Source organism: Euwallacea fornicatus, chromosome 26 (assembly GCF_040115645.1).
Source record: "Euwallacea fornicatus isolate EFF26 chromosome 26, ASM4011564v1, whole genome shotgun sequence".
Lineage (NCBI taxonomy): Eukaryota > Metazoa > Arthropoda > Insecta > Coleoptera > Curculionidae > Euwallacea > Euwallacea fornicatus.
In genome coordinates this window covers 2619405-2632946 of record NC_089566.1, presented here as the reverse complement: position 1 = coordinate 2632946, position 13542 = coordinate 2619405, and the positions used below count along the sequence as shown (strand labels likewise).

Here is a 13542-nt window from a genome sequence, read left to right as displayed (position 1 = left end):
GTTGTAGGACGCAAATTAGAAAGTTCCTCCAAAACCATTTGGATATCTTACATATGCGAGAAGGGTCATAGGCATTCGAGGATCGTCTCGGAAGTACCCGACTTGACACATAGATGGGGATTTTCTTGTTAAAAATTTATCCACATTACAGAGACCTAACCTTAAAAAGTTTATGTCTAAAGATTGAGGGTGTTACGCTGTTTTGTACCTGCTTTGGAGCCGTTTTCAACGAACGGTTTTAGAGATTTTGTGAATATGGGAAAAATCGGTCATCGATATATATATATATATGATTCGATACTTTCATTTGGAAAGTCTTGATCGATCCAACATGGAAGCGGAGTTAGATTCTACTCTGGGGGAATCTGGTCCTTCGTCAACAACTGTAGAATATTGAATGGTGGGGTTTGAACGTAGTCGTACGAGCTGCCAAGTTGAACTCTGCAGTGATCGACCCAACGACACTCCAGATCTGACCACGCCGGATATCTGGAAGACCGTCGGCTAAAATCGCGCGAGTTAGCTGACACGATTGGCGTTTCAAAATGTACCGGACATCGTATTTTGACCAAACAATTAGATACGAGAAAGCCGTGCACAAGATGAACAAAAACAGCTCTGTGAGGACGTTCCAAGGGAGTGTTTGGCAAAGTTTCGCGGCAATAAAGCCGAGTTTTTGCGTCGGTTCACGACCGTGGATGGAACACGAGTCCATCATTTCACATCTGAGACAAAAGAACAGTGAAAATGATGGACTTGTAGAGAAGAATCGGTACCAAAAAAAGGCGAAAATTGTTCCATCTAGAGGGAAGGTAATGGCGTCAGTTTTTTGGGGTGCACGTGGGATCATTTTTATTGACTGTCTCCCTAAAGGAAAAAAAACAAACGCGGAATATTATACAGATTATGTTCCAACGTTTGAGCGACGAAATGAGGAAAAAGCGTTCGCGTTTTGCTCAAAAGAAAGTCTCGTTTCATCAAGACACGGCACCATTCTACGCTTCTGTCATACCGATGACCAAAATTAATCAACTTAGTTTCGAATTTTTTCCTCAGCCACCCTATTCGCCAGATTTAACCCCCTCGGATTATTTTCTATTTCCAAACTTGATGAAATGACAAGGTGGAAGGTGATGTGCCAATAATGAAAAGTCAGAGTCGGAGGTTGGTGCCTATTTTGAAACATTAGAAGCGTTTTACTTTAAACATTAACAAACAACCAGATCATCGAACATTTAAACGACTTTACGATGAACTGGGTGGGAATTGTTCTTTTCATTCAAGGTCTGATAATGAAAGACCAAAAATTCCCACTGTAGATCCAGAAGAGAATATCTTCGTTCGGATAATGGAGGACCCAGAGACTACCGTCAGATGTATCTCTGAAGCGACGGGAGTGAGTAAATCAGTCATTTCTCCACTGCTACGTTTTTACGACTCTATACCATTTTGAGCCTGTTCCAAATGTGTTACCAAAGGGTTTTCAACTCACAATTAATTGTTGCTATTTGTTGCTGTGTTTTTTCTTGATAAAATATTGTTGACGGACGCAGCAACATTTACGGGCAGTGATATCTTTACTTGGAGGAATAGCTATTCTTCCAATGGAGAAAATCCTGATTTAACGAGGGAATATTACATTCGATTTGAATTTTAAATTAATGTGGAATACGGGATTTTGAGAAATATGAGTTTGCAACCGGTTGACCCTACGATAAAATTGAATGGGAAATGGTACTTGAGCTTCTCGAGAAACAACTTAAATCTACCGTTATAGGATCTCGCTTTAGTCTTAAAACAACGTTTCTGGTTTATGTAAAATGGCGTTCCTGCTCATTACCCTATGCACATAAGGCAGTTCTTTAGTATAAATTTTCCACATTGATCGATCGGTCGGGATGGTGAACATCTGTGGTTACCGCGAAGTTCCGACTTAAACCCATTAGATTTCTTTCTACTATTAAATACATTTTTTAATCCCAAAGAATGACAGTGCCCTAATGACAAAATTTTGGTTTAATACTTGAAAGTATATGGGGCCAGATAATCGAAATTCGAAAATTACTGTAGTAATTTTTTTGTAATTTCCGAGATGTCGGTAAGGCCCTTAGTTCATCTAATGATATTATTGACTTCGTTAAATAAATTATACGTCGGATCATCATTAGGGAGATTTCCCATGATGATGTAAAGTATTTGTTTACTCTCAATAGCGAGAATAGAAAAGGGCAAAATTCGCCCCCACACGAGCGCTCCTCGTCCCTTCCAAATCTTACCTGCCTGTCCCTTTTCGGACTCGACTTTTTCCAGGTCTCGCGAGTCCTTCAAATCCGAGGGATAAAGGACCTACTAGTCCATCGTGCATTCTTTAACGTTTTTAACAATTTTTTTGTCCAGTGCCTTGAGGTCTCTTTTCCGGAGGCAAAATGACTTAACTTGTCGCCCTTTATAACCTCCTAAAGTTTGGCAACATGTTTCTGAAACACCCTGTATATTAGTCGCACACATCTGGACTGGTTTCTAAGATGCTATGAACTTGACTGCTTCGTATGATTGTAGGCCGGAATATTTTACTCGACCGGAAAAAACCTGCCTAAATATTGAATACGCTCGGAGTTAGTTAATTGAAAGTATCTCAAAAATCGTTAGAGATTCCGGTCGATTTGCGAACTGTCATTTTTCCGTGAAAGGGTTCGGAGTATCGGAGTTTCTCCAAGGTTCAGGCGGTGTGACCTATCAGCTAGCAGAAATCGACATTTTGAGTGATTTTATCGTGCCTAAAAACTTTCTAGGAGCAATTTCAAGTCTGCAAATAAAAAATTATGCGATTTATTCCGAATTTACATAATTAAAAAAAATTACTTTCGCACCCTGTAGCATGAAAACAAGTAACTTTTGTATGGAGTAAGTTTAGCTGAATAGCTCTATTCTTTTATTCGCTGGCACGCAATACTCTATTGTACCAACGCTTCTCTAACACTTCCTATAGGCATAGCCTGTACACGATTCAGTTCTGGCGTAAATTTGCTTCAGCCTCAACGTGACCTCTCGTTTTATTTCATTTGATTGTTTCGTACTAAAGCAAGACAACGTGCCAATTGGCAAGAGTATTATGTTCAGGCTAGTTCAGGTCAGTAATGGATCTGGAGGGATTTGCAATTACTGCTAGAAGCAGGTTGGACTTTCCTGTGAACACTCTTCCAAAAATAAAATTGAACATATTTTTCTATGAGGTGAGTGACGTACTCACCTTATAGAAATGCACTGAACTAACCTTGAACACCTCCACGACCAGCACCAATTTCTGCGACAGACCTTAACCAAGAAGCAGGGCTGCAAGAGCATCACAGTTCGATATCGCCTTCCCAGAGACTTGCACCAGCCGTACCGTTGCCTGTCTGGCCCTTTCGGCACGTTTCTGAAATCATCCTCACTGGATATTCCAGGAATGCTAGCAGAGCCTCGACGGACTGGGTGTTTTTGGTGCTGGTCGGTGTCGTACGTATTAAATGAGTTCTCGTTACGGAATCACCGGGTGTGGCGGAGATAAGATGAGACTGTTGAGGGTTATCGGCAGAATGATTAAGTTAGACACGTAATATCGTAAATAAACGTTTTATTTAACAACAAAACCAATGAGACTCTTGAAATCTTAGGGCTGCCGAAGACATTAATTTCTATAGCTCACATACAGAGTAGTTAATTTCCTGTTCTAGTAACAATTATTTGACAGTTTTCTCTGTAGGAATATAATTTTCAATAGCTCTATTTTTCCTAAACACAGATGGCTTATACAGTTGATTAAGATTATTTACTAGATACATGACGTTAGTAAAAAAGATAATGTAAGCAATAGAAAGTTATTCCTTATTAAAAACGTTATTGCCTGATTTCATAGCGACAGGTAGGAAATGAGAATAGACACTAGGGCCGATTTATGATTGACTATCAACTGGAGTGCACCAACAAACTAGCCCAGCTAAAGGAAGATACCCTCCACTAAAGACGATTAACAACGAGTTTACAGTAACCTCTCTGTTGTCCCGAGGAAGAGTTACCCGCGTGTACGTAATAAATGGCACAGGGTGATCCAATCTTGAGAATTTAGACACCACTCGGTATTTCTAATATGATGAAAAACCCTCTACTTTTATCAACACGATCAGTCATTTACGCGCTAAAACTGGGCCAAACGATTTCCGCCCGTTTTACTTTGGCCCAATGTAAACGCACCCATTTATTGTAAATTGAAATCACAATTAGACTTGAGTTTCTGATTGGCCTCGCATCAATTTCATTCTAAATCATGGTTTGTTTACACTGTTGCCTAAAATGTTCGAGTTCCTCGCCTCTTGCAATACTCTAAACATATGGAAGCACTAAAGCCGCTCGCACCTGAGCGTTAGTGACAATTTGGCACTGATTATTAGCCAAGCAAGTTCTAACAATCCCGACTAACCTGAAGTATTAATTGACAGTTAGTAGATTTGTAAAAATTTTGTGGAACTTTGCTTGTTGATGTTCCAAAAATAAGGGACATGGTTCGAGTCGAAAAATAAATTTCTATTAAGTATCACAAGAAATTTGCCTTCGTATTAATTTATCATCAGGTATTTGTCTAAAAAATAGGTAAATTTTTAATGGCTAGTTTTCCTGTTTAGCCAAAATTGCAGATATTTTTTTGCAACAAATAAAATATTAAGACATTTTTTTAGAAGTTCAATCTATAAACACGATTCTACAGTACATACACTAGACTTTCGCAAGGTAGATATTCTAAAAAATATCAACGTCCTGTGAATATTGACGTTTCCAGTAATTGCCGTTCGAAATCCAATCATCTTGCTGCGTGTGAGGATTTAGCTCATGACTAAACCACCTATAACAATTTTTTAAAACCGAATTAGCAAAAAAGCTTCTCGAAAAATTCTGCATATTAAAAAAAAAATGGCGGGAAAGTGCTTTTGTAAAAAACGTTCAAGTAGGAGTGGAAAGAGGTTGTTGGGCCGCCGACCACACGGGTTCTTCCGAGGGCGAATCAAACGCGAACCGGATTTCTCTCGTGGAGCTAGTAGACCGTCGGGAGGGATCTCGTGCCCCTATTATAGGAGCAATGGGTCAGGATATCGCAAGACCACGCCCACTCTGCTTAATCCCTGAAGGCCGCGTTTTCGCATCATCACGAGTGAGCATGAAGTGCACCTTCGGGTCGCACAACACATTGTTGTAGAACTTCTTGCACGTGAAGATGTAAAACCGGCGGAAGTCATTGAAAGATTTCAAGCGCGTTTCAGAGAAACCCGTGTAAACACAACGCAAATGTACAAACAGCATAAGAAATCTCCGAAATAACGTCGAAAACGGGTCTTGTCTTCGCTGCTTCGGCTCAATTCATCTTTTGGGATTTCGAAGGGTGTTTGCACATCGACTCTCTCCGTGAATTTTCAATCAATAACGCGATAATGCCCATCCTCACACAGGCAACCCGACTGGGGAAAATTTGGAAGAAATTCAATGTCCAATGTTGAAACATCCTCCCTATAGACCGGACATATCCCCATGTGATTATCACATGTTTGGCCCGTGGAGGGAAGCATTCAGAGTAGAGAGATTCGACAACGATGCAGCAATTGAGGCCATTAAAAAGGTCTCTTCTTGCGTCAGGAGATTGTGTAGAAAAATGACATGTATCTTTCACTTCCGGATCTTGTTCCGACACATTTTTATGAAACAATTCCGATTCATGTTTGAATCACTCTCGTACTATTGGTCTCATCAGATTTCACGTGTAAAAAAATAAGGAATCGCAAGTATCACGTGAATACACACAATGTCGTTTCGAATTTTCGCCACCAGGTTGCGCTTGCCTTCGTGTATGCGTCGCGCGATGCCTGATGAGACCGATAGGTAGAAACATGGATCGCCGAGTAGCCCAACATGACCTTTCTATTTCCACTTGAAAGTTCATTTTTTGCGGAAATGCCGTGGGTTCCACTAATTTTTCCTTTACTCATACCTGGGTGTATACTGTTCAGTGCTCTTACTCTTCCTTCGTTTATTAGCATCCCTTTGCTTCTCTTCCAATCTATTTTTTTCAATTGCTGCCCCATCAATGTCACCCTGCTCCAACTTCCGTATGTCAGGCCTTAGCCTCGAATCGGTAGGACATAGGGTCTTCTCCATCCCTGTCTCTACTTCATTCAACGACATCGCGAACGTCGTAAACTGATAATACTGAAAAAATCATCGAAACGCGGCGAGTTTATGATCGTTAAACTCTTCCTCTATTGGTACTTACATCACCACACTGTAGAGGTCTAGGGTTGACCTGCCAAATGGTCGTGGAGTTAGGAATTTCAAGCGAAACTCCCGAGTCTCCTTTAGGAAGTTCTTCGGGGTCGTCGGGGTCGTCGGACTGAAATTAGATTTTGCGTTATGGAGTGGAGGATAGAGTTGTAGAATACCTCTTGAGTAGAGTTTTGAGATTTAAAAGTTGAAACTTTCAAACTGTTAAACTTCTGCAACATCCTTCTCGGGGCGTGTGATGGAGAATCGTTCGGACTCTTGCTCCTTGGGTCGTTCTTCGACGTTTCCTTAAGGTATTCTTCATACGATGCGTAATCGGTGCATTTAACGAATTCGGTCCATTTGCCGTAAGCGTAATGCACCCGCTGCTTTCTGAGATAGTTTCAATGATGAGATTTACTATCGGAATTTAACACGAGATGCTTACAACTTATCAGTAATGAATCCCTCGACTTTGTGCAAATTCTTGGAACTTCCACGCGCTTGCTTGAAATTAAGGGTGGCCTTATATCCGGTGGTATGGCCTATTATTTCCATGGTACCACACTGCTCCATCCACATTTTGCCCATAATTATATTGTGCACGCAGCAAGTGACGTTAGTCCATGTGTAAGCTTCTTTTAATCTGAAATTCATTTTCAAATCAAGCATCGTCGCAACTTACAGAAAAGCCATTTAAGGTAAGTTTCTGTTCGGTATGGATAATACAATTTTTCTGACATTAGCCCTAAGGGCCACCATTATTAGGTGCGAGCTCGCCTTTTCTTCTCAAACTGGTGAAGGGAAGGTTAATAACCACTCGCACGTGGCTCATTATTTACCTAGTGAGTTAATCGGGCGCGATGCCGTCGTCATCACCGTTGTTTTATTTATGGTTTCCGTGGAAATTAAGTGAAATGACGGGGCGTCTTTGTCTTTCGGATTTAATTTATGTTTCGTTTAGGCGAGTTTATTGCAATTTTGTTGAACCTACTAGTGGAAAGGTTCATACACAGGGGTGCTCGTTAATGCTCCAAAGCGCGATATCTCAGTAAATGTTAATTTTAAAAGGAAATGTTCCATATAAAAGTTTCCATTAACGAAGTAGTGTGCGTATTTTAAAATGATTTTCAAATATACAGGTCCCGTCAAATAAGTGTGGTGGTACCAAATTATGTGTTTTTCACAGAGACCCCCCCATTTCTTGCAGTTTTCGGATTTATCGTTAAATTTTAAGGTCAGTTTACGTAAAGGGTTTTAGGTCAAAAGTTCACCGTCTCCGAGTTATTCGGAAAAATTGGGAAATTTTTACAGCTGCAAAGCCTCACGGAAATCGGTACTGCATCCTAAACGTTAGGAGTTTCGGAATCTGTCTTGTCGGGGGCTCCAAGAGGGCCTAATAAACTGCATTTTAACGTGTTTTGATTTTTTTTTTTTCAAAATGTATAACCGCCGAAATAAGCCTCCGAGGTCGCACGAGTTCAAACCCGAACAACTTGCTTATTTCAGCGAAATGAATGTTTTCTCGACGACATCACGCTCAGAATTCAAAAGTGCGTAGAACTACGAGAAATTCTTTTATTTTTATGCAAATGATGTTCTCATAATGAATTCTCAAATCATCCTCAATTTTTATTGGAGCACAGTTGCGGGCGTGCCAGAAAAGACCTGTTTACTTAACAATTAAAAAGATAATGTTAACCGAAAATACGATAGAATTAACAGACAGTTCCGAAGACAAAATAATAATAAAATCATCGAGAATCACGAAAACTTTCAAAATTACACTGGAATGTGACCTGTGAAACGGTTTGAAGCCAAAAAGGGGCAATTTTCGAGAACTTAGAAACGGTTGTGTTTAGGGATGGGGCGATGTTGAAAAAAGTTGTAGATTTTTGGATTCTGATCACTATGCTGACGAGAAAATTGGAACATTCCATCTGAAATAAGCGAGTTAATGAAGTTTGATGGCATGCAATTTCAGAGTTTATAGAAGAATTCTTTTAAATAAAATACGTCAAAACATAGTTTATATGATTCTCTCGGAGTCCTAAACAACCGATTCCAAAATTTGTAGCAATTAGGATAAAGCGACCATGTCCATGAGACCTTGCATTTATCGAAATTTTCGAATTTTCTCGAATAACTCGAAAATGGTGATTTTTAACACAAGACCCTTTGCATAAACTGACCTTAAAATTTAACGATAAATCCACGAATGGCAAAAAAATTGCGGGCTCCGTTTAAGGAAACATAATTTGGTATCACCATACTTTTTTGACGGACCCTGTATGTTTGAAAATAATTTTACAACATGCACGTCTTAATCACCAAACATTTTAATATAAAACCTTTCTTGCTAATATTTACCATTCGCCATATTTACTGAAAAGTCGCACTTTGAAGCATTAATGAGCAACCTTGTATACACCGTGGTCGTAAAAAATTTTTATGCCCCCTACGTTTTGCATCTTGATGCGTGCATCGAAATTCGAGGCGCAATGAGCTACTTCACGATCTCCGTGTATAAAATAGCATTATGCTTACGCACAGCAAATCGTAATACTGTAGAAGAAATTTACTAAAATTGAAAAGGTTCCGACTTCATGCAGTGTAAACGCACACATGTACGTTTTACAGCTACTTGTCGTTACCGACTCATTTGCCCGATTGCAGGCAAAGGAGTCGGTCCCCGACACGTTCAATCGAGTTCCCATTGAAACAAAAAATTACTTTGGAAATTCCACCGTGACAGTGCCCTTGGGTTGTATCTCCACGCTTTTCCCCCAAAATTTCAACTTGGGGTGTATAGATCCGTGGAACACCCAGTCGTCGCTTTCCGCGTGAAAAGCCGAAATTGGCGGATGGTGGCTAACTTGTTCGCAGACGATCTTAAAGTCCTCACGTTCTAACTCGTACGTTTCTCCCAGCAAGGGATTGAAAGGTTTCCCTAATCGTTCCCAGTTCGAGGCCAGTGCGCTAACTGCGAAACCTGCGGATTGTCCGTGTTTGAGCGAGTGCACTGAGCAGCTACCGCCATCACTACTTACCCACGATGTATTTCAGCCTGGACACTGGGTCTTCTTGTTGAGCGGCGATTTTTAGGAGGTGAGCGTACTCCATGTACTCAGCCATCCTTTGCAGGAAACTCAACGGTTCGTTGAATACAACCGGCATGGTGATTTTGCTTAACTCTTTTCCTATGCAATTCTTTAGAACAGCCCAGATGTTGTAGTCGCTGTGGTACATGGGTACTGGTAAAACGAGCCTACAAAATCAGCCTTGGTCATCAGACTTTAGTTTTCGGCAACATCTCTTTTAGACCTATATTCCTTGTTGCTTCGCTCCATCCTTCCGGTGTCGGTGTCAATCCGAAACTTTCGCGATCAGTGTAGTTGAGCATTCGTTTTAATGTTCGTTAAACAAAAACACGCATATTACGCAACATCTTTATACACAAAAAAAGGATATTGATTAAACAGAACTCCAGGTTAACTCCAAAACTTACCCGCGATGAGCACACGGCACGTCCGTCCTAACCGATCATGACGGTAATCGATGACTGACCCTCTCGGGGGCCCTAATTTAGGAACGCACAAATGCCATTTAACTCGAGAAATTTGATGTAGGAGTGCGCTCCCATTGTGTCAAGTCGGCAACTTGCAGCCAGAGGAATGAGCAGGAAAGATGTAGGGCACAAGGGACGATTCGGTGCGCACGCGCAGGGGGTGGAGCCCGGGATTTTTTTAATTCGTGAACACGGTTTTGAATTCAAATCGGGGATGGGGGCGCGATGTTTTTAAAAGCTATTTGGACCTGCAGCTATCTCGTAAACGGGCAGCGTGGTTCGGTTCAAGACTTGTCGTGAAGGGAAAAATAAAAAAAACTACATTTAAAATATATTGAAACAGTTAAGTATAGTATAATTTATTCCAGTCCATCTCGTCTCAATCACCTCCTCATCGGTCAAAAACACACTTTAGCGGCTGAAAACGATCTCGCGAATTATAAGAGTGTAAAAACGTCATTATTTTCAGAAGGATTGATTGCGATTATTGTCATATAATTTCTCCAGGACAGTGAGATCGTTTCTGTTCTTTTTTTTTTAGCTTAAAAAGATACATTGGTATATAGTGTTAATATATTAGTCAGATTACAGTAGGTTCGTGTACATGCATACCGTTATAATAAAATCCTCAGGTCAACCTGTCTTAAATATAATAGAACAACAACAATGTTTTAGAAGGGATATTTGTTAACTTTAAGCAACAACTAGACATCAATAAGTAGGTCGTCTCTCTAAACATATAATAGTGATGATATAGTATGTCATGCTTAGAATTTGAGTCTCTGTAGACGGAAGATACACAGGAGTGTCCGATTTCCTCGAATCAGGTTTCTAGAAAGTCTTATTTGGACAAAATATCCGGGCATTGCAATTCACATTGGTCGCTCAACGCTGCCTGAGCTTGAAGGGACTTGTTCACTTCCAGGAGGTACCTCACGGAACGGTTCGCCTCCTTTTTGCACTCCTCTTTGCCCAGACACAGCTCGTAGGCTTTGGTGAGGAAGAGGGCGTTGCAGTGTCTCGTGGGCGAAAACCAACTGTTGTTGCTCTGAAATCGCGAGACCTCCGTTGAACACTTATTTGTACCTGGAGCGGCGATCTACTTACGCATAAGAGACACATTTGATGGATGTGGCAGGCTGCTTCGAACACGCGTCCATAATAGCCGATCACGGAGGTGACGTCCGCGCAAGCCCGGTCGATTACTGGACACTCTAAAAATGTTTTTGCTTTTAATGATGAAATTGGGTCTTCGGCTCGTTGGACGAACCTAGTCCCAAATTCGAGAAGTGCAGGTCAAAAATGTCTGAAGGGAGTTTGTAATTTTGCTCGTGACAGTCCTCCTCGGTGGTGCATTTAATTTTGTTGTCGGCTCCATCGCGGACATCGATGCCATCATCTATGGCTTCTTTTCTGGGCACGGAAACACGTTTTTCTTCCATAGTAGTTTCACCAATACTCTTGTCATCGTTTTTAACTTTCTCAACTTCTTTACGCGCCCGCTCTATCTCAATTTTGTACTCTGCCAAAGCGTTTCGCATTTTTTCAACGTTGTACGCCTGCGCCAGTCTAGATATTATGTTGTCCTTTATTTGTTGAACCTGCAGCCATAAAACAACTAAACGAAATTCTCAGTTTTTAAACCGTGTTTACCTGTTTCGTATCGTGGTCCTGCTGGTGAGCACCGGTGTACTTTAAGGCTTCTTCGACAATTTTGTCTTCGAGTTTTTCAAGTTTCTTGTCTATTTTAGTTATTTTGTGCTCCTCTTGGTCTTCTTTTCTCAACGCTTCGCTATCGCTGGCTTTAAACCCTTGGAAGGGCAAATCGGCATTCCTCTTTTTGGCCGTCACTGCAATGGCTTTATGGTATCTTTCCATGAGCCTAAATGACATTTAGATTGTACATAAGATTGAATGGACGCAGTCAATGGCTTACCACTCTTTGTCTAATTCATTATCGGACTTCTTGCGTCTATCCAGACCGAAGTAGTCGGACCAGTCGATTGACTTTTTCTTAAGACTTAAAGTTTTTGCAGTCTGAGGAGCCACAGGAGAAAACACTTCCTTGTTTATGTCACCTTCCTTCGTAATATCCATTTTAGGTTTGTCCTTTTTTTCAATTTTCCTCGGCGGAGGCGGGTTTTCGGTTTTTTTCACCGTAACACTTTCCGATGGATTTGCAGTGCTAGAGACCCCCTCGCCCAACTTGTTGGCATCTATTTCTTTTTGATCGCTGCCGAAAATCGTTTTCAAGTCCTTTTCCACCTTGGGGTCGGTCTGTTTCTTAACCGATGGCTTTTCCTCATTCGGGTAAGGGCTGCTCCTCTTGGAGACGTAAAATACTTTGCTTCTATCGTAAGGGACGTGCGAGCTTCTTCGCAGGTGCCTGTTTACGTAATTCGTTTGATACTGCGATTCATCAGTACGCGGAACATGATGATGGACCTGAAATAAACTTTTACTTAAAAAAAAAATCTCTTTCGGTTTTTGGTACTTGCCGAAAAAATAGGTTCTTCCTCCTCGTCGACGTATCTCTCCCGTTTCCTGAGACCTACATTCTTAAGTCCGTAAATTGGATAATAACGCTTTGCAAGTGCGCTGTTGACGTAATTGATATCATTCCCATAGCGACGTTCCCACGGGTCTCTTAAGTTGCTCTTGTCAATACCTGCAATTTTCATTAATAATTTCCTTCACGACAACGAAGTATTTTCTACCACCAGAATTCTCCAATTTGTTATAAAGGTTCGTCAGCTCTTCCATTTGCCTCTCTCGGTCTTCTTCCAATCGTTCTCTGAAAGAGGAGGTTAGTCTTTTGCTATACGGATCGTAACCGTCGTCGTCCAAATAGTCTTTGTCGTTCCCACGACCATCTGCAAGGATTATCCCACGTACTATCATTTGCCATCACTGCAAACGAGCTTAATACCTGCAGCGTTATTTAAAAAGGTCACGTCATCCAGCTGATCGTAAGGGAAACCATATTGCTGAGTTTCTTCGTATTCGGCTAATTCTCTTTGGCGTCGGTCTATGGCATCCATGGCGCTCCTCAAGTCACTGTCCCCCAATGCCCCATCCCCCAAGAATAATAAGGAGATGAGGACCAAAATGACGCGAGGCCCCGGCATTGTCAATTGGAAGTTGCACCTAGGTTTACGGATAATGCAAAAGCTAAGGAAACGTGAATCCAAAGACAGTCTAATTGATGCTTTCGTGATAGCAAAAGCTATTCCCAGAACTATTCATGAGCAATCGTGCAGTCAAACGGTTGATATAATTGTCTAACGTAGGCAAAAGTACAAACTTACCCCTTTAAATCTGCATCAGAAGCAGAATGAAGAGAAGGACAGCCCAAGATTTTGAACCACTTGTGCTAACAGACTAAATAGGCATCGGGCGCATGCTTACCATAATAACCAGGCCCTTGTGGTCGATAATGTCCAGGCCGCTAAAAACTATTTAAGTCTAGATTGCTAGATTTGTAAAAAACAACATTTCTGACGGGGGTGTTGTTTGGACGTCCCGTTTAACGTACATGTGGTCACAATCTGGTCGTTAAAAATGTGACCACATTTGATATTTGACAAATACCTAAGAACGTGTTATTGATCTCTTCCGCCCACACGTGATATGGATTTCAATGACGCGGCAAGGACCAAAAGGTCACTATCAAATCAAACTAATTAACA

General features: G+C 41.1%; 2 protein-coding genes and 1 long non-coding RNA gene across 8 annotated transcripts in view; 1 reads left to right on the top strand and 2 right to left on the bottom strand.

The window, feature by feature from the left end:
• LOC136347117 (uncharacterized) overlaps positions 1–13542 on the top strand; it is a 118956-nt gene that overhangs the window by 21229 nt on the left and 84185 nt on the right. The window lies entirely within an intron of this gene.
• Positions 3602–9969, bottom strand: LOC136347094 (oxysterol-binding protein-related protein 2). The gene is made up of 9 exons (XM_066296776.1): positions 9794–9969; positions 9610–9733; positions 9336–9553; positions 9019–9277; positions 6734–6931; positions 6465–6678; positions 6299–6415; positions 6017–6234; positions 3602–4879 (listed from the first exon to the last, which is right to left on the bottom strand). Exons 2-9 carry the CDS (start codon positions 9633–9635, stop codon positions 4777–4779), a joined length of 1353 nt encoding a protein of 450 aa, XP_066152873.1. The 5' UTR covers positions 9636–9733; positions 9794–9969; the 3' UTR covers positions 3602–4776.
• On the bottom strand, positions 10173–13311 carry LOC136347080 (uncharacterized). 3 transcript variants are annotated; one of them, XM_066296749.1, is made up of 9 exons: positions 13162–13311; positions 12783–13000; positions 12571–12726; positions 12352–12521; positions 11790–12298; positions 11507–11735; positions 11124–11454; positions 10961–11067; positions 10173–10901 (listed from the first exon to the last, which is right to left on the bottom strand). In XM_066296749.1, exons 2-9 carry the CDS (start codon positions 12979–12981, stop codon positions 10695–10697), a joined length of 1908 nt encoding a protein of 635 aa, XP_066152846.1. In that variant the 5' UTR covers positions 12982–13000; positions 13162–13311; the 3' UTR covers positions 10173–10694. The 3 variants fall into 3 exon arrangements, with proteins under 3 accessions (XP_066152846.1, XP_066152848.1, XP_066152847.1); XM_066296751.1 differs by having other exon boundaries at positions 11793–12298; XM_066296750.1 differs by having other exon boundaries at positions 12574–12726.

What these genes read in the sequence shown, in the direction of transcription:
- LOC136347094 (XM_066296776.1), bottom strand. Translation starts at nt 9,635, where the DNA reads ATGGAGCGAAGCAACAAGGAATATAG. An exon ending in GGATTCATTACTGATAAGTT is followed by an intron (nt 6,679 to 6,733) that starts GTAAGCATCTCG and finishes AAACTATCTCAG; the next exon opens with AAAGCAGCGGGTGCATTACG. An exon ending in ACTGAACAGTATACACCCAG is followed by an intron (nt 4,880 to 6,016) that starts GTATGAGTAAAG and finishes AAATTGTTATAG; the next exon opens with GTGGTTTAGTCATGAGCTAA.
- LOC136347080 (XM_066296749.1), bottom strand. Translation starts at nt 12,981, where the DNA reads ATGCCGGGGCCTCGCGTCATTTTGGTCCTCATCTCCTTATTATTCTTG. An exon ending in AATGAATTAGACAAAGAGTG is followed by an intron (nt 11,736 to 11,789) that starts GTAAGCCATTGA and finishes AATGTCATTTAG; the next exon opens with GCTCATGGAAAGATACCATA. An exon ending in AGGACCACGATACGAAACAG is followed by an intron (nt 11,455 to 11,506) that starts GTAAACACGGTT and finishes TTATGGCTGCAG; the next exon opens with GTTCAACAAATAAAGGACAA.